This window comes from Hemicordylus capensis, chromosome 2 (assembly GCF_027244095.1).
Source record: "Hemicordylus capensis ecotype Gifberg chromosome 2, rHemCap1.1.pri, whole genome shotgun sequence".
In the NCBI taxonomy this organism is placed as follows: Eukaryota; Metazoa; Chordata; class Lepidosauria; order Squamata; family Cordylidae; genus Hemicordylus; species Hemicordylus capensis.
In genome coordinates, this window is record NC_069658.1 from 15,921,974 (window position 1) to 15,940,605 (window position 18,632).

Here is an 18,632-nt window from a genome sequence, read left to right on the forward strand (position 1 = left end):
CCACGGTGGCCGCACATGGGCCGCCGCCAGCCTCCCTATGCTGCTGGCACCGTTCCCTTCATTTCAAGGTAGACATTTGACAAAGAACTCAGGATTTCCCAGCATGTCTCTCACCCAGTTTGCCCATGATAATGTAGTGGAGATAGTATATGGCCTCTGCAGCCTGCTTGCCAATGTCTTCCACTCTGTCAGCAATGCGAAGGGACAGGAGTGCCACCAGGTTTCCTAACAGGGAAAATTCCTGGGTTATCTAAAGGAAGAGAGAGAGAGAGAGAGAGAGAGAGAGAGAGAGAGAGTCAACTCTGTCACAAAAAGACTATCGAGATTGCTGTCTGATGTGCTTTCAGTCTGCCAGGGCTCTCCTGTGCCCACACTCCAAATCTAAGTAGAGGATTAGGACTCTACTTGGGCCTCTATCATAGGCTGAGGTCTGGGGGAGCCAATAACCCCCGTGGGACTGCTGGAAAACACCTCCTCAACACCCTTGCCTGAGGAAGTCACAATATTGAGGGATTCAACCCCCCAATCAGGATTCCACCTCCCACTCCAGAGTCTCCCACATTGCCCCTGGTGCCTCAGGAGCAGTGACGACGATGGATCTGTGAAGAAGCCCAGAATGAGTGGAGATGCAGGACCTATTGGGTCCTAGGACTTTCCACTATTAGTTCCACTTATGAGGTGGGAGCAAGCACAAACACATGCTCTGGATTGAAGTAGGGAAGGGATGTGCAAGCCAGCTTGCATCGAGTCAGCCTTGACATCGATTCAGGCTGTCCAAGGTGGAACCGGACCATACCCCGGTTCACAGAACTGGCTTGGGGGGCGGTGGCGGTTATACTTGTAAAGGGGAATCTGATTAGGATTCCCCTTTACAAGTACAGGGGATATCTTAAGCTAAAAAGGCTGTCTTGTAACTTTACAATGGTGGCGGTGGGGAATGCTTCCTTTTACCTTTTAAAATGAAGCACCACCACTGTGGTGGTGGCAGAGGCTCAGGAGGCCGCAATGGGGGCTCCTCTCGCCGTCCCGCCAGCCGACCAACTGACAGTCTGGGCTGGCTATGTCCTGGTATAGGCTTCTGTAAGTCTGTGCATGCGCAGAGGCCCTTAGAGAGGCCTCGTGCAGAGGCCGGATTCCTAGTCAGATTCCCCTTTACAAGACTGGAACCAGCTGGGCTTGATTGAGCCCGAGCCTGAGCTGACTGGGGTGGCTTGAATCTAGTTCGGATTCAAGCCAAACTGGACTAACTGGTTCTGTGCACATCCCTAGATTGAAGCCTAGCTGAGAACCAGGAAGGGGTGGAGAAATCAGCTACATTATAAAACCTTGCCAGCCTGTGGTTCTCCACTGAGTCTCTCCATTGAGTTCTCCATTTATGTTTCCTAACTTCTTGCGGATAGAACTTTAGATGTCACCTTTAAGGTGGCCAAATTCTGTTTTATTGCAGTATTGTTATGGCAGCGAGCTTGTCTTTGATTAATTTTAAAATTTTACTGATTATTTATTTGTGGATATTTATCTATATTTACATATATCTTTTTTCCAATTGTATCTTTCTATGTTATGAGATGTTTTGTTCACGTTATGTTATGCTGACCTTGGATCGCAAATAAAGAACCTTGTACCCTTGAGTTCTCCATTGAGTCCACAGCTGCAGCACCATAGCGCTGCAACCCCCCCCCCCATTTAATGACACTGGCACCCCTGAACCGGGCCTGAACTGGTTTGAATTTGTACTGAGATGGGCCCCTTGTTGCCAAAACCGAACATGCCCAATCTGGTTTGAGTCCAGTTCGGATTCAAAGAGTACTGGGTGAATCGGTTCCATGCACATCCCTGTTGGCACATCCCTGCTGGCAGGGTACTCCTCCTACCCAGTTTGGGGTCGTGAGAACTTGTCCAGGATGTGCTGGTGGGTCTTTGGTCTGACTCAGTAGACTATTCTCATGACCCATTTAGATGAGATAGGGGTTTCTGCTTGCCCTCCTGCAGGACACTCACATCGAAATCCAGGTGTTCAGAAACAAACTTCAGTAAGTGGTTGGTGCTCCTAACAGCCCTTTCCCGCTCGTAGTTTTTTTGGGATTCAATCCAGCCATTTGTGTACTTTGGGAGAAAAATGCAAGAGGAAGAAAGCATTATCTAGGGCTTGCAAGTATTTTGACTACTGCAATGTGATCTATGTGGGTCTGCCTTTGTGCATAGTCCGGAAAATGCAATTGGTGCAAAATGGGACAGCCAGGTTGTCTCAAAGAGACCATGTTACTCCTCTATTGAAAGAACTACACTGGCTACCAAAATGTTTCCAGGCAAAATACAAGGTACTGGTTATAAAGCCCTAAACAGCCCTAAACAGTTTCGGTCCAGGGTATTTAAGAGGCTGGGGCGAGTCACACGATCATCCTGAGAAGGCTGGGAGAAGGCTGCACTTAATCTACCTTCCCTTCAGATGACCGAAATCCCCTTCATCAGCACACCTCCCACACACCCACACAGACAGCCCTGGAATGGCATGGAACCTGAGGAATCACACGATACCCCGTAGCCAGGGTAGGTGCAAGAGGACCCTTAATCTTGGCTAAAAGGTGGGTTTGTTAAGGGGGTTAGACAGGTAGGGAGCAGAGGGATCTGCAAGGATCCCATCACTTCTCATGACCAGCCTAATTCTCCTTGGGGCAGACCAGGCTGGTTGTGAGAACAGCCTCAAAGTCTTCTTTACTATGAGCCCCACCACCCATTGAGATCATCTGGAGAGGTCCGTCTGCAGTTGCCACCAGTTTGTCTGGTGGCTGCTCAGGGACAGGCCTTGTCTGTTGCCACCCTGAGACTTTGGAATGTGCTCCCTGCTGAAATAACAGACTCCCCATCTCTGGCAGTTTTTAAAAAAGATGCTTAAGGCGCATCTATTCACTCAAGCTTTTAACAAGAATTGTGGTTTTGGATTGTTTTAATGTTTTAATTTTGCTTTTGTTTGTTATATGTTGTTGTAAACTGCCCAGAGACAGATGTTTGTGTCAGTGTACAGATATAACATAATGTAACGTAACACCATAACCGTAACCATAACCATAATAATAACTATAATAATAATTCAATTTCTATACTGCCCTTCCAAAAATGGCTCAGGGCGGTTTACACAGAGAAATGTTTGTTTGTTTGTTTATTTGATTGATTGATTGATTGATTTCTATACCGCCCTTCCAAAAATGCCTCAGGGCATTTTGGCAAAAATGCCTCAGAGAAATAACAAATAAATAAGATGGATCCCTGCCCCCAAAGGGCACATATTCTAAAAAGAAACATAAGATAGACACCAGCAACAGTCACTGGAGGTACTGTGCTGGGGGTGGATAGGGTGGATTAGGGAACATAATAATACATGCATACTTACATACATACATACAGTACATACTTTGCAAAAAGGAGATGGTTTTCTTAGAGAACATGTTACAAGTGCCTTGTCTGTGTTTATACTTTAAAAAAATAATAATTATAGCCATCTTATCAATACTACACTCTTCTTGAAGCAAAAGAATCGGAGCCTTCTGCACGCGTTCCTATACACTGACTATTGCAATAGTTAGTTAACATTCCAATAGCCTGTGTACAGAACCAGTGAGCTGGCCAGAGAGTTGCCATCTCTTGAGAGCAAACATCTTGGCACCTGGGTGCAGCAGTGGTCGGAGAGGCATTTTGTTAGGAGGAAACCACTGGCAGCTCCAGCATGGCAATCGAAGGGGGTGGGGAATTCCCACCCTTACCATAGGGCTCTGAGAGATAGCAGCTGAGGAGGCCTGTGCTGCATCAAGCACCAGGTGAGATGGACCAAGGGTCTGACTCAGTAAATTGCAGCTTCCTATGCTTACACATACCATATTTACCCAAACAGAAGATGGCCCTGAACTTTAGATGACTCTCTAAATATAAATAAAAGTTATACCTGTATTTACCCAAAAAGCAATAGCAGTCTGAATTTAAGTCAACCCCTCAATTTCTAACATCAAAGAAGTGGGGAAAAAAATATCTGGTCTTGGATTCAGGTAAATACAGTAATACAGTACAAGGCAGCCTCCAAAGGGTAGTGGGTGTGTCCCCCCCCCGCCAATATTTCCCACTCTTCCTTTTGTTCCGCCATCCACCAGACTGGAACTTTACAGTGAAGTGTCAGACAACACAATCATAGTATATTTTGGTCCTAGAGACTGAATTAATTAATTTAAAGATGCCTCAAGCACTCCTCTACCACAGAACAAGCTGAAGATGACAGTGCAGCCAGGTAGTTAGGAGACTCATTAATTTTGTTTTACATAAACTACTTTACCTCTATAAGTATTTAACGTATAGCAAAATCCTCACTCCCCTAATAATGCTCTTTGACACCCTTTTGTTCCCCCAGACTAGATGTTTTAGAGTCACTCCTGATGCATAATAACATTAAGTGGATGTTCAGCACAAAGCTACTGTTCCTTTCTGCCAGACATCTGAATTGCTGTCTTACTATCAATATATCCTGTAACGATTCCATATTGGGGGTCTCAGACAGCAAGCCAATGAGCATGCTGTTGCAGGCATTGATGGTCTGTTGATAAAAATCCTGAAAAGAGAGAAGAAAGAGCACTAAGCATAAAAAAAAAAACCCTGCTTGCTGAAGGCCTGGGGTGGAGTGGTCCACTGGGTACAGCATTGGTGTGAGTTGAGAGGGGCAATCAGGCAGAGAAGGGTGCTTGTTTCTACAAGGCGTCCTATGAGCAGAGAGCTGAAGGTCGTACCCTTTAATATTAAAAATAAAACTTTAGAAAAGCTTTGCAAATGGTGCTGACTTGGTGACAAAAGGAGAAAAATTAGTAGTAATGATGATCATATTATGGTGTGTTCTCCATGTCCCTGAGTGGCGACATGTTCCAGGGCAGGGGAGCAACAGTAGGACAGAAGGCATGCCTTCATTTCCTGGCCATGGGCTTCCCAGAGGCATCTGGTGGGCCACTGTGGGAAGCAGGATGCTGGACTAGAAGGGCCATTGGTATGATCCGATTGGGCTCTTCTGATGTTCTTATGCAAATTGTCCATAAGTGGAGGCAAACACTTGGACTCCACGCCACTCTCCCACATCAGATCCCCAGACAGATATCTGAGAGAGAACCTGTATGAAGGTGTGAAGGAACCACAAGGTGCCTTCAGCCAACTCTCTCTCTCTCTCTCTCTCTCTCTCTCTCTCGAACAGAAACTTGGCTAGGCAGGTGGTGGTGGTAACATTTGATTGGCAGGGTTACCAACTGACTGAAGCTTTTCCTAGAGTTCCCCACCCCCACCCAGTGGACTATTAATGCTTTTAATAGCCCCTAGAGATTGATATTGATTCCTGGAGACTCAATCCTGGATGACTGGCAACTCTAGAAGTGTTTTCTGTGGCTGTGTCTAGGTTTTGGTACTGCTTGCAAGAGCTCGGCTGCATTTATAGGCAAAAGATCTGCTGTGGAAGAAAAAAGGCTTTTGAAGTGGGTAGCAGGACTGAGGAGCAGTATAGTTACAGTACTGCAGTAAAATTGAGGGACAGAGGAATTGTGATGGATCTGGATGCATTATTTAGGGCAAGTGCTTCCGGAAGATAGAGTTCAGACTATGGCTCAAATTGCTTCCACCCTAGAAACTTTTAGCATTACTGAGGTACTGCTTTTCTGCAATTAGCTAGGAGTGGAATTAGATTTCAAATGCAAGTGCTATATTATCCAACAACGCTCTTCCCCATTGCCAATATTCTTCCGTAATGTTTATTTACAAGTAAGGCCTGTTCAGCAAAGATTCCCTGCATCATTAATTTAAAAAGTTTCCTCCCTGTGAATTCCATTCTTCCCTACAGATTATTGGTTCTTATTGAGTGCAGCTGGGAATTAATAATGAATTGCCCATATTTTCTCCCTTTTAATCAGCTTTTGTTTCCTGTAGAAGGTGGCTTTATTTATAAATTTCTTGGTATTCTCCTCCCTTTCTTTTACAGTGAGCGCAATGACTTGATGACGTTGTCATCTGGATGCTCCATAAAAAGGGGAAGGAGAAAAGGATGACAGTTCCAAAGAAAAGGGTAATATGGGATCAACCTCCATTTGCCCGCTTCAGATCCTTGATCTGGCCATAGTTACCACCCAATAAAATGTTGTGAGCAATCTTCTTTCTCTTTAGATCCTTTGACACAGAAAGTTGAGTCACCTGTGTTTGAGTTGGGTACGTTGGGCTGCCAGCTTTCAGTTTTGTCAACTTCAGAGAAGGCAGAGAGTAGACCTTCTCGATGCTTTTGCACACTAGATCAGATTTGATGACTGAGTCCAATGGCGGCTTCAAGGTACTTAGAAGGAAACAGAAGAAAGGAGGGAGAAAATGACACAGGCCAGCAGGAAGGACCATTACCAAGGAGAAGCACTAATTCAACAGTTATGGGACTTAATTATCACAGCAGGATGTAAGAAGAAAACAGAGAGGGCACAACTGATGAGCCATAGCTAAGTGGTAGAGAATATGCTTTGCATGCAGGAGAAGCCAGGGAATGAACTTGATATCTTCTGTATCCAAAGCATGTGCTCTGCCAAACAGCTATGACTCCATCCCCTAACATCAACAATTTGTGCATTTTAAATTTCACAGGCATGGCATCCCATTCCCCAAATACTGATGTTTTCAGATTTTCAAAGTATAGTACAGGAACAAAATCATAGAATTTGGCAGATAACTTTTCAGATTAGGTGTATATTGAATTTAGTCATATACCCAATATACACCTAATAGCAATCCATATACCTGGTCTGTGTTACCTCTTTTTTTTTTTCATCTGTGTGCAGAATGAGTTTTGTTCTGGACAGCACTATCAAGGCAGTGTGTGACCATATGCATTTGTTGTTTTATTGTTAGATTTCTATGCTGCCTATCATTAAAACAATCTCAGGGCTGTTTGTTTGTCTATCTATCTATCTATCTATCTATCTATCTATCTATCTATCTATCTATCTATGTGTTTATTTATTTATTTATTTATGCATTCAGAGTGGGGCCTTCCTGATTCAATCTGAGCAGGATCTAAAATTAACTGAGCAGACATCAAAAAACGTATGAGCATTGGCACATGCACACGCCTTAGAGGGAGCAATGCACCTGGTGAGAAAATAGGTACTTCACCTAAACAAAGAGGTAAAGTTGAAGGGTAGAGTGATCGTGATAATATCTGGGCACAGGTGTGTAGGAAGTTTGTAGTGGGCCCAGAGACAAGATTTTAAAATGCGCCCCCCCCCAAGCTCAGCTCATGAAGTAAAGAAATCTTAAATGAGGCTGAATAGTGGTAACAAAAAGCATAGTAAAATTTACCTATGTGCCACAATAGAACATCATCCTAAATTATTTTTTAAAAGGTTTTGTAAATTGTGGACGATGCAAGTCATTTAATGGTGCTAGAGAAAGACATGCTGTTCTGGTAGCTCCAGGTCTTAACACTCACATCAACTTTGGAGGATGAATACAACTGAAGGAAGCCCGGGCGGGTGCGCGGCTGGGGGAGTCAGCCATGTGACTTGCCTCTGGGGGGGCCTCCAAGGCAGTGGGTCCCCAGACAACTGTCTCCCCTTGCCCTATTATTGTTACACCCCTGTCTGGGCAAGTGGCGTTTCTAGCTCTAGAGTACAAGAGGAGCCTGATTTGAGGGCCAAGAAGACATCAAAAACCACAGTACGTACGTCAGATAGGAGACTGTTGTGATGGCCTGATGCAGAACTGTAATGGAGAATGACCCCAGTGGCTCTTCATCAATCACTTCCTGTTAGGGGGAAAACACACAGCCTATGTGAGCTTCAAAGATCTTCCAAACTGGGCTCCAGCAAACCTTGGACCAGGAGTAAGTAGGAGGCAGACCATGGACATTTTCCAATGACTTCCCTAGTGTTTGCTGGGATTCTTGCAAAGAATGCAGGACTAAATGGACTTTGGTCTAATCCAGTGTTTCTCAACATTTTTGGAGTCATGGGCCAGTACATTCTTCGTGCACAATTTCCCGGACCAGCACTTAGAAAAGTGGTCGCTCCCCACCCCAACCCCAGGCCCCCCCAAACAATTTTGGGCCAGTAGGGGCCACCACCGGGAGCTCTCCAGAGCTCATTTCCAGGCAACCCTCATTGCTGGATAATGTTCATTTGAGGAAGCTAAATGAATGTTATCCAGCAGCGAGGGCTGCCTGCCTAGCAATGAGCTCCGGAGAGTTCGCCCAGGTTACGTGGATCCCAGGCCCCACCCCTCTTCATGTGACGGACCAATACTCTCATGGACCGCTACCCAACAGCTCATGGACCGGTCTGTAGACCGGCAGTTAAGAAACACTGGTCTAATCCAACAAGGCACTTATGTTCTTAAGAGAGGGAGTGCATCCAACCCTATCCAATCCAGTTTATTGTATATGACTATAATCCTTTACAAAACAGTTTAAAAGGTATATATTCCAAAACAAAGAATAAAACAAATAAGCTAAGTTATTATCAATTTAAAAATCTCCGTTACAATTTACAGCAATATTTTCCAGAAATGCAATGCAAATAGACTCAGCTGCTTTTGCAAAGCAGTGTGATATGTAATATATGGATCAACATCGCCCAGCAACCAACAAATTTTCTCCTTAGCATTTTGGTCACGAATTGAATATAAGACTTGTCCTAAAAATCTCATTCTAGGATCCTGATAAAGAGAGAAATACAATACATAGTGCTTTATATCATCAACTTCATAAGTGCCAGAAAGACAAAATCGTAATTCTTTAGGGATTTGCCTCCGTCTTCCAGCTAAAAAGGCAGAGGGCATAGTTTGAAACCAGAGCTCTGTAAACACAATTCTTAATGAAACAAAGGAAAGACCTTGTAAATAATGAACACATTCATGGTTACATGTAAATAAAAAATACCAATAAGACAATTTTGAAGTCTTGATTAATTCCATATCCAGATGGGTATCCAGCCCATAAAGCAGTAGTGGCTGGTGTGAGCACTGATGGGGTGGGAGTGGGGGTGGCGGCAAGAGGCAACTTTAAGCATAAATTAGTAGATGCTCACCTCTGCTCTGGTCACACCTGCAAGTTGCTCCGAGCAGCCATGTGCTGCCCGGCACTCCCTGTGGTGGGAGATCAGTTTCACCACTCACCTGGCTTCCGTGGAGTCGATCCCCCTCCGGTGGCCAGGTGAATGGCGGAGCTGATTCCCCGCCGCTGATCCCCGGCCGGTACTATCATAAAGAACATAAGAGCATAAGAACAGCCCTGCTGGATCAGGCTCAAGGCCCATCTAGTCCAGCATTCTGTTTTGCACAGTGGCCCACCAGATGCTGCTGGAAGCCACAGGCAGGAGTTGTGGGCACGCCCTCTCTCCTGCTATTACTCCCCTGCAACTGGTATTAATTCCCTGCAACTGTTTCCCCTGCAACTTGTTTCCCTGCAACTTGTTTCCATTCTATTAACTTGTTTCCATATCCAAGATTATTAAAGCAAGATTATTAAAATAACAGACCTCTGGAGTGTAACAAATATTTATTTATTTGATTGATTGATTGATTGATTGATTGATTGATTGATTTCTATACTGCCCTTCCAAAAATGGCTCAGGGCAGTTTACACAGAGAAATAACAAACAAATAAGATGGCTCCCTGTCCCCAAAGGGCTCACAATCTAAAAATAAACATGATAGATACTGGCAACAGTCACTGGAGGTACTATGCTGAGGGTGGATAGCGCCCGTTACTCTCCCCCTGCTAAATAAAGAGAATCACCACGTTAAAAGGTGCCTCTTTGCCAGGTTAGCAGGGGTTAAATCCAAACCCTAAATCCAAACAAAATTTTACCCAACCAGCTTCCTTCCTTTGCTCACTGAAAGAGAGCGTGGAAAGGCAATATTCAGGTATTTCCAAAAGTCTCTTATAGTATATTAAAACCGACTTGATGGATCGAACTTCTACTGAAGGAAGCCCGGACTCAGTTCTAAGGAAGGCAGCTGGGGTCCCAGGGGGTTATGACAGAATGCTCCTGTAGTGATAGTAAAGCTCACTTAGAGCGACTGCTGGGAGGGTGGGCCTTTCCTAATAAGAGACAAAGCCCGGGACATTCAAATCAGAAGGACCAATCCAGAGCACTGGGCAGGAACTACACACACCGCCACATACTGAAGAAGAGAAAGCTTTGTTCTGTTAGTCTGTCCCAAGAGTGCCCTGAGAAAGCAGTGAGATGAGAAGCTGCTGGGAATTGGGAGTAGGATGTGCAAAACGTTTTGGGTACAAAACATTTTGTACCCCAAATGGGCCATTTCGGGTGTTTTGTAGCCAAAACGAAACACCCGATGGCCAAGTCCAAAAGTTTTGTATACAAAACAAATCATCCCTGTTTTGGCTACAAAGGTTTTGTTGTTTTGGACCTCCATTTTGTGGCGATCTCACTGTAGTCTCCATTTTGTGTTTGACATCTATTCGAATATTCCGCCTTCAGAGCAGTGAACGAAAGCATGGGCTGATCTGCTGACAATTGTCTCCTTGCTCCTGATTGGCTCCTTTGGCTCTTGCCACTCCTGACCCGACCCCACATTGGCCAGGGGAAGGGTCGAAGAAGGGACAAGGGTGGGAGGAAGTTCAAGGAGGGATTCATTCATCCATACTTCATTCATTTAGATTTAAAGAGGCAGCAGCACCATTCTGCCTTGTTCTGACTCAGGAGGAGGAGGAGGAGGAAGGAGGAGGAGGGGAGAGAGAGAGCTTTGCTTGCCGCCATGCCATTGCCCCTTTGCTGCCTATTGCCTTCTGCCTTGCCAGCCTGAGCCCAGCCTGCCTACCCAGACTGCCGCTGCTGGCTAGTGGCTACTAGTGTGGCTACCAGCCTGGGAATGGATTAAAATTAATTTATCTCTGCTGCATTGCCTTTTTTGTTGTTGAATCCTGAGAAGAATTCTTTTTTCACCCCCTTGAGAGAATCACTGCCTGCCTGTGCCTGCTGTGTGCCAGCCACCAGCCCCAGCCCCTGTGGCCATTGGCCACCACCTGGCCAGCCACCCCTCCCCACAATTTTCCAGGCTTTTGTCCACGCCCATGCCCCCCCATCTGAAGACTGAAGAAGAAGGAGAAGAAGAAGTCAAGAAGAAGATTGAAGAAGAAAGAGCAGACGCAGAGACCAGACCAGACCAGACCACAGAAGTGGACAACTGTGGACACACAATGTGGGCCAAGCCCTAGTATGAGTGAGTGTACCCCATTCTCTCTCTCTCTCTCTCTCTCTCTCTCTCTCTCTCTCTCTCTCTCTCTCTCTCTCACACACACACACACACACACACACACACACCCCCTCTGGAATTCTGTATTCTTGGGGTTTTTTCCTGTTTGGATGGAGGTTTTGGGTTGCAATTGGATTTAAAAAGTTGTGTATTGTTTAGTTTAGAAGAGATATAAACAGGGGTTCTGTGTGGGAGGGATCCCCATTAGCTAGTACTATAGGTGGTTAAGGGTAGCATAGCCTTGTGGTTTTAAAAAACCATTCTGTCTTTTTCCTCGTTCCAAAGGTTATTATTTATTTATTTTTGGTCGTGGGCATTTTTAAAAAAACAGAAGCCTGTCCTCCAGCCCTCTGCCCCATATTATATTAGTCTTAACATTATCTTCCCTAGTTATATGTTATCTGTTCTATTCTAAATCCATTATATTGTATCTGTTATTGTATCTTCTGCTGCTCCCCTAGTTATTGCTCCCTCCCTAGTACTGTCTCTGATGTATCTATTCTGTTCCCTGCTAGTTAGAATATTATGCAATTCAAATGCCTTGGTTTGGTTTGTTGTTGCTGCCTTTGTATTTGGGGGGGCCTCATCATGGATGGGCACAGGACAGGTTCTCTCTCTCTCTCTGGATTTCTTTGCAATGAAGGTTGGGTCATATTGTGTGGCTTCTAGCATCATCATTTTTATTCAGACTAGATTGCTTGCATCTACATTAGGTTGCACTTGCTGGTGCCACAGGCATCTGTTGCAGAAATCTCAAAAAATGCGCCAAAAAATCAGATTTGAGAAGGAGCTGTGTGAAAATGATGAAAAATTAGTTTCTAAAATGTATAAGCTCTTGCTTTTGGAGGAGACAAGAGACGAAGTGGTTAAAACGACTATGGTAAAATGGGCTCAAGATGTGGGGTGCAATATAGAAATGGCAGCCTGGGAAAAATTATGGAAAACTGATTTAAAGTTCACTGCATGTTATGTTCTAAAATAAAATTATTATAAAATGATGTATAGGTGGTATTTGACACAAAAAAAACTGGCATTAATGTATAAAAATGTTTCAAACAAATGTTGGAAATGTGGACACTCTGAAGGAACCTTTTTTCAAATGTGGTGGACTTGTAGGAAGGCTAAGGCCTTTTGGGACATGAGATATAATGAGTTAAAGAAAATATTTAAAATGACATTTCCTAAGAAGCCAGAATCCTTCCTGCTGGGAATAACGCAAGGAGTGTTTTCTACAGCTAATTTAACATTCTTTATGTACGCTACCACAGCGGCCAGAATAATATATGCACAGAAATGGAAGAGTAATGAACTGCCTTCAAAAGAAGATTGGCTGATAAAAATTTTGGAATATGCGGAGATGGCAAAACTTACTGTACTGATAAGAGATCAAAACCTGGAATGTTTTAAAGAAGATTGGAAACCATTCTTATTATACCTGAAGAACTATTTTCCTAATATTGATTTTACAACAGGGTTTGAAATCTAGTAATATTAGCAGGTTGGGTAGATCAAAATTGTGTTTGTAAGGTTTAGATCTATGTTTTGAATTATTATTATAGCAAGGGTTAATTCTATAGTTGCTGATTCACGAGGAGGTGTGAGCGGGAAGTCCATATTTGTTCAATATGTTGTGAATGTTAAGATATTGTTAAAATTAATAAAAATTTAATTTAAAAAAATGCACCAAAAATTGTGTGCCACTTTTGTCATCATCACTCTTTTACTTATGTAGGTGGGAGGGGGAACCAAACCTCACTATTCCACTGGCAGAATGTTGTTTTGCAGTGCACCCTTCCTTATTTAACCCACTTTTATCGCCGGGTGCCACAGATTTTGCTGTGTGTCTGTTGCTTGTGGACAAGCAAAGCTGGTTGGAGGGAGGGTAGGGAACATTTTTGATGCTGTTGTTGGCCCTAGTCTGCTGTATCTGTGATAACATGCTTGCTTTGGAAACCTGGTTCTTTGCAAAGCTCTGCTGTTGTTAATATGTGCTGTTAATGTTCTTTGGGGCAGATTTGGGGTAGAAAGGGGGCTTGGGGGCAGAAGAGTGGGGTGGGTGGCAGTGCCCCAATGGGTGCCTGCCACCACCCAGATTTCAAAGGAATTGGGCAAAGGGCTTATTTTTAAATGATTTTTGAAGTGTGCATGTCTTTGGGGCAGAAAGGGGGCTTGGAGGGCAGAAGAGTGGGGTGGGTGGCAGTGCCCCAATGGGTGCCTGCCACCACCCAGATTTCAAAGGAATTGGGCAAAGGGCTGATTTTCTAAATGATTTTTGTAGTTTATGCGTCTTTAAGATTGTCCCCATAGGGAATAATGGGGATTCCAGCAAATGTATCGCTTCACATTAGGGGGAAAGGGGTGGCCCAGAGCAGAGTGTGGTGCGTGGTAGTGCCCAATGGGGGCAAGGAAGCTACCACAATTTATTTCAAAGGAATTGGGCAAAGGGCTGATTTTTAAAGAATTAATGAAGTTTACGCATCTTTAAGATTTTTCCCCATAGGGAATAATGGAGGTTTCAGAAGCCCCATAACTACACTTGGGGGGCACTAGGGTGGCCCAGAGCGAGTGGTGGTGCAGTGCACATAGGATGCCAAGCACCCCCATGGGTTGCTAACCCATGGGGTACTGGGTTTTGTTGTTTCTGAGGTGGTCTGAGTGTAGATTCTCTGGTAGCATATGAAATTTTCTACCATGTTTCTTTTTAGATTGTGAGCCTTTTGGGGACAGGGAAACATCTTATTTATTTATTATTTCTCTATGTAAACTGCTTTGGAAACTTTTGTTGAAAAGCGGTATATAAATATTTGTTGTTGTTGTTGTTAAGGGTAGATGTTCACTCTCTGGTTTATCTAGGCCAGAGTTTCTCAGTGTTGGGTCCCCTGATGTTCTTGGACTTCAGCTCCCATAATCCCCAGCCCCAGTAGTCTTTGGTTGGGGATTATGGGAGTTGAAGTCCAATAACATCTGTGGACCCAACGTTGAGAATCCCTGATCTATGCTATTGAAACATATTGATTGAGATTACACATTCCTGGGGTGGGGAGTCTATTACCCTTCCAGATTAGCTGAAACATAAAATACCACCTAAGATGTCCAGATCACTAACACTATGCCTGCAGTGTTACTGTAAGATATCACCAGGAGTCTCAAACTAGAAGCCCTGGCACCTTTATGCCAATAAACTCGTTAAGCAGAGGAAGGGACTGCCACCTGCTCTGTGTTGGCCCATCATCATACATGCCAGGCAGTGATTTAGCTTGGTAGGGGTCAGATGACACAAAGGGCCAATAGAATTCTTCTGCCTGCCTTTATAAGCTGCTGACTCTGGAACGATTTGGTGTAGTGTTGCAAGGTAGGGATGTGCATGGAACCGCGGAGCTGCTGGTGTGTGTGGCTCTTTAAGGGCGGGAGAGGGTGTACTTACCCCCCCCCGCTGCATTTCCCCCGCCAGCGCGTTTGTTTGGAAAAGCTTTTGGGGCGGCAGGATACCTCCCTGCCACCCCTTCCCCCAGTCATCAGCAAAAGGCTTCAAAAAGCCTTTTGCGCATGCGCACGTCGCGCATGCACATCACGTCCCCGTGTCTCGTACGTGCATCGTAGAGATGTGACGTACGCATGTGATGTGCGCACGCGCAATAGGCTTTTTGAAGCCTTTTGCCGACGACTGGGGGAAGGGGCGGCAGGGAGGTATCCTGCCTCCCCAAAAGCTTTTCCAAACAAACGCGCTGGCGGGGGAAATGCGGCGGGGGGTGGGTAAGTACACCCTCCCCCACCCTTAAATAGCCCGCCACACCTATGCCAGACCGCTGAACTGCCCTCATGTCCAGACCGATCCAGAGGCCTTCAGAATGGCCTCCGGACCGGTCCGGGCTCATCCCTATTGCAAGTACAGGCAGGGATGCCGTCGCTGCTGATACAGGAAATGGCAGTGAGTGGTGGAGTATGCACCTGCTCTCCTTTAAAGGTGCCAAGGATATGCTGCAGATTGCACTTCGAATCATGATTTGTGCACATCCCTACCCTCCAAGGTTTCAGTTTTCCCCAGCCCTACTTGGAGATGCCAGGGACAGAAGCTGGGACCTTTTGCATGCAAGCAGATTCTCTACTACTGAGCTGTGGCCTCACCCCATAAGGGGAGTATCTTACAGAAGAGAGCACTCACCTGTTGTCTGCCATCAAAATGCAAACTAGGGTGGACCCTGCTTAGCAAAGATGCTCACTATCACAGTAGGGACCCGCCAGAGCTGGTGAGCCACCTGAAAGGCTGCTCTTTCCAGAAGCACTGTGTGACTGCCCAGAAGTGGTTTTGAGTCATTCCATAGCAGCCCCGTCACATGACACCATCGGGGCTGCCTTTCAAGCTGTGCTACAGCCCCGGTGAATCTCTAACATTGACACAGAGCGGCCTGTTATGTCAGCCCCCAGTTTAATTCTGACTTGAAAAAAGCCCATGAGTTTTTCATGTATGGTCACCAGATGGCCAGCAGACGGAACTAAGACATTCCCTGATGTGTTAAATGCCATGTAAATACCCCCATCTGGATACAGGCCTGCAGTCCTCTCCCCACTCCCATCTCCCTTACCATAATGCATATGACCAGTTCAGTTTTATGAGGGAGATGGATGTCTTCCTTTTTGCAGTGGTGAAGTGCTTTGGTTATCATCACCACAGACTTCAAGAAGCATCTCTTCATTGCTTCATCCTACCAAGAGGGGAGAAGCAAAAAGAAATTAAGGAGGACAGAGGCAGGGGTGCATCAAGGCTGAAGTGGGCCTCGGGACAAGAAGTGAAAATGGACACCTAACCCCCTACCTCCCCTCGGGTGCCTTGACTTCTTCTCCGCATACCCCCTCTGGTCTTTGCTACAGAAGAACAGAACGGATATGGTGGAAAACAAAACATGCTTGGCATCAATGTTCCCTTTAACAGGGATTCCCAGATGTTGAATACAACTTCCAGAATCCTCAGCTGCAATGGCTTTTGCTTGGGGATTATGGGAGTTGTAGTCAACGATATCTGGAAATCCCTGTTAGAGGGAACACTGCTTGGCATGCCCTTTCTCTTGCTCCTGTGCAAATAATATCATTCACTCCCCACACAGCCAGGGCCCCATCCATCAGGATCCAGAGACATTTGTCTCACCGTGCTCAATTATAGCGATGCCCCTGAACAGAGGGAAATAATAAATTAGAAATGAAGGCTGGCTGGTTGAGCTTTCCCCCCAGATCAGACTCATTGCATAAATAGCAATAGCACTTACATTTATATACCGCTCCATAGCTGGAAGCTCTCTAAGCGGTTTACAATGATTTAGCATATTGCCCCCAACATTCTGGGTACTCATTTTACCGACCTCGGAAGGATGGAAGGCTGAGTCAACCTTGAGCCCTTGGTCAGGATTGAACTTGCAACCTTCTGGTTACAGGGCGGCAGTTTTACCACTGCGCCACCAGGGGCAATGAGAGTTTGCCTTCCCTCCCCACCAGCCTTCCTGGCATGCTGGCCCTGCTTCCTCCATCCCTGCATATTGATGTGGTAACAGAAAATTTGCATGTTACCTACATATGTATGATCCAACACATGTAAGCTAAAATTCTGTTCATCACTTGATTTAATTCTCATTTTATTTCATTACTTATTTAAAGCATTTCTATATGGCTTTCCAAAAATAGTTACTACAAAGCAGTTTATAGAAATTAAATCATGAAGACAAGAAATCAATTTCCCCCCCCCAAAAGATAAAACATAAGCAGCAAGCTAAAACTAGTCTTAGGGAAATCAGCCAAGATGTAAACGTTATTGACTTAAAGCCAGCCAGGATAAAAAGAGTTTCTCTTAAAGCCAGGCAATGTGGGGCCTGTTGCACATGCTCAAGACAAGAATTCCATAGCCCCAGCACCACCACAGGGAAGGTCCTGTGTTGCTAGTCCCCATCAAGCACATTGGGTTAGCAGCAGACCAAAGAGAAAGGACTGTCATGATGATCTAGGCATCCAGGCAGTTTGTAATGCTGCAGGCAGTCCATGCAGCAGGGATTCTCAAATCGGAGCCCCAGATGCTGTTGAACTACAACTTCCATCATTCTCGGTCACAATGGTCATTGTGACTGGAGATGATGGAAGTTATAGTCCAACAATATCTGGTGATGCTGTTGTAAAGACCCAAATTTGACAACCCCTGCCTTAAGGTAACCTGGGCTTTATAGTCTGTAGAGGGCTTTATATTAGAGTCTGTAGAGGGCTTTGAAGGTAGCAACCACCATCTTGAATTGGGCCCAGAACTGAACTGCTAGTCAATGCAATTGCTACAATGCAATGCAATTGCTATTTGGGTACAAAACGATTTGTATCCAAATCTACCTGTTTTGGGCAATTTGTGGACAAAACAAATCACCGCTGTGCTAGCTGGCCAGATTCGGGTACAAAACAAATTGCCCAGATTTCGGACTTGATCAATTTGTAGATTCAGACTTCCATTTTGTGGCAATCTCTCTTGCTGTCTCCATTTTGTGTCAGGACTTTTTTTTTTTTAACATCCTGCCCTCCCAAGCTTCAGATTGGTGACTTACAGTGTGCAAGGACTGGCTGGCGATTCCCCCCTGGTTCCAGATTGGCTCATTTCCATTCAAATCTTGCGTTGCCAGGGGTGACTGACCCAGACTGGCTAGGGGAAGGGTCAAAGAAGGGACAAGGGTGGGGGGAGTTCGAAGGAGGGATTATCAAATGTACTTAAGAAGGCAGGCAGCCACCATTCTGCCTTTCTGCCTCGTGGGAGGAGAGAGAGAGAGACGGAGGAGCTTTGCTTTGCCTTGCCTGCCTGCCTGCTGCCTGGAGTGGATTATCTGCTTTTTGTTCCTGCTTTCCAGATTGAGGAAAAGAGAAGAGAATTGTTTTCCACCCCCTTCCTGCTGCTGAGATAATCATTGCCTGCGCCTGCTGTCTGTGTGAATTGATTTGGGTACAAAATGATTTGTACCCGAATCTACCTGTTTTGGGAGATTTATGGACAAAACAAATCACCCCAGTGCTAGCTGGCCAGATTCAGACCCAAAACAAATCTGGGGTGATTCGATTAGGGTACAAATTGAATCAAAAAAATCAATTAGTGCACATCCCTAATTGCTACAGGTGCATTGTTGCGCATGTGTGCAGGAAATAGTGGGTGTAGCCCTCAAGTCTCTCATGGGGTTTGAAAATAGATTTGAGTCTGACCCCACCTCCGATCTAGGCAAACTGCTGTCCTCTTTTTTTTTTTTTGCATTCAGACACTTGTGAAGAAGATCTCCTGTAAGCAAGCTACCATATTTACCTGAATCAAAGATGACTCTGAATTTAAGATGACCCCTCTTAAAAAGCAGAGGTTA

The 18,632-nt window shown here is 45.1% G+C and overlaps 1 protein-coding gene across 1 annotated transcript in view; it reads right to left on the reverse strand.

Moving 5' to 3' along the window:
- Positions 1-18,632, reverse strand: part of LOC128348269 (maestro heat-like repeat-containing protein family member 1) — a 57,917-nt gene that overhangs the window by 35,968 nt on the left and 3,317 nt on the right. The window contains exons 3-8 of the mRNA XM_053304070.1: positions 15,852-15,971; positions 7,716-7,795; positions 6,205-6,340; positions 4,499-4,594; positions 2,002-2,106; positions 115-250 (exon numbers count right to left, since the gene is read on the reverse strand). Coding sequence (XP_053160045.1) covers positions 115-250; positions 2,002-2,106; positions 4,499-4,594; positions 6,205-6,340; positions 7,716-7,795; positions 15,852-15,971 — 673 coding nt within the window. The remainder of the gene's footprint in view (positions 1-114; positions 251-2,001; positions 2,107-4,498; positions 4,595-6,204; positions 6,341-7,715; positions 7,796-15,851; positions 15,972-18,632) is intronic.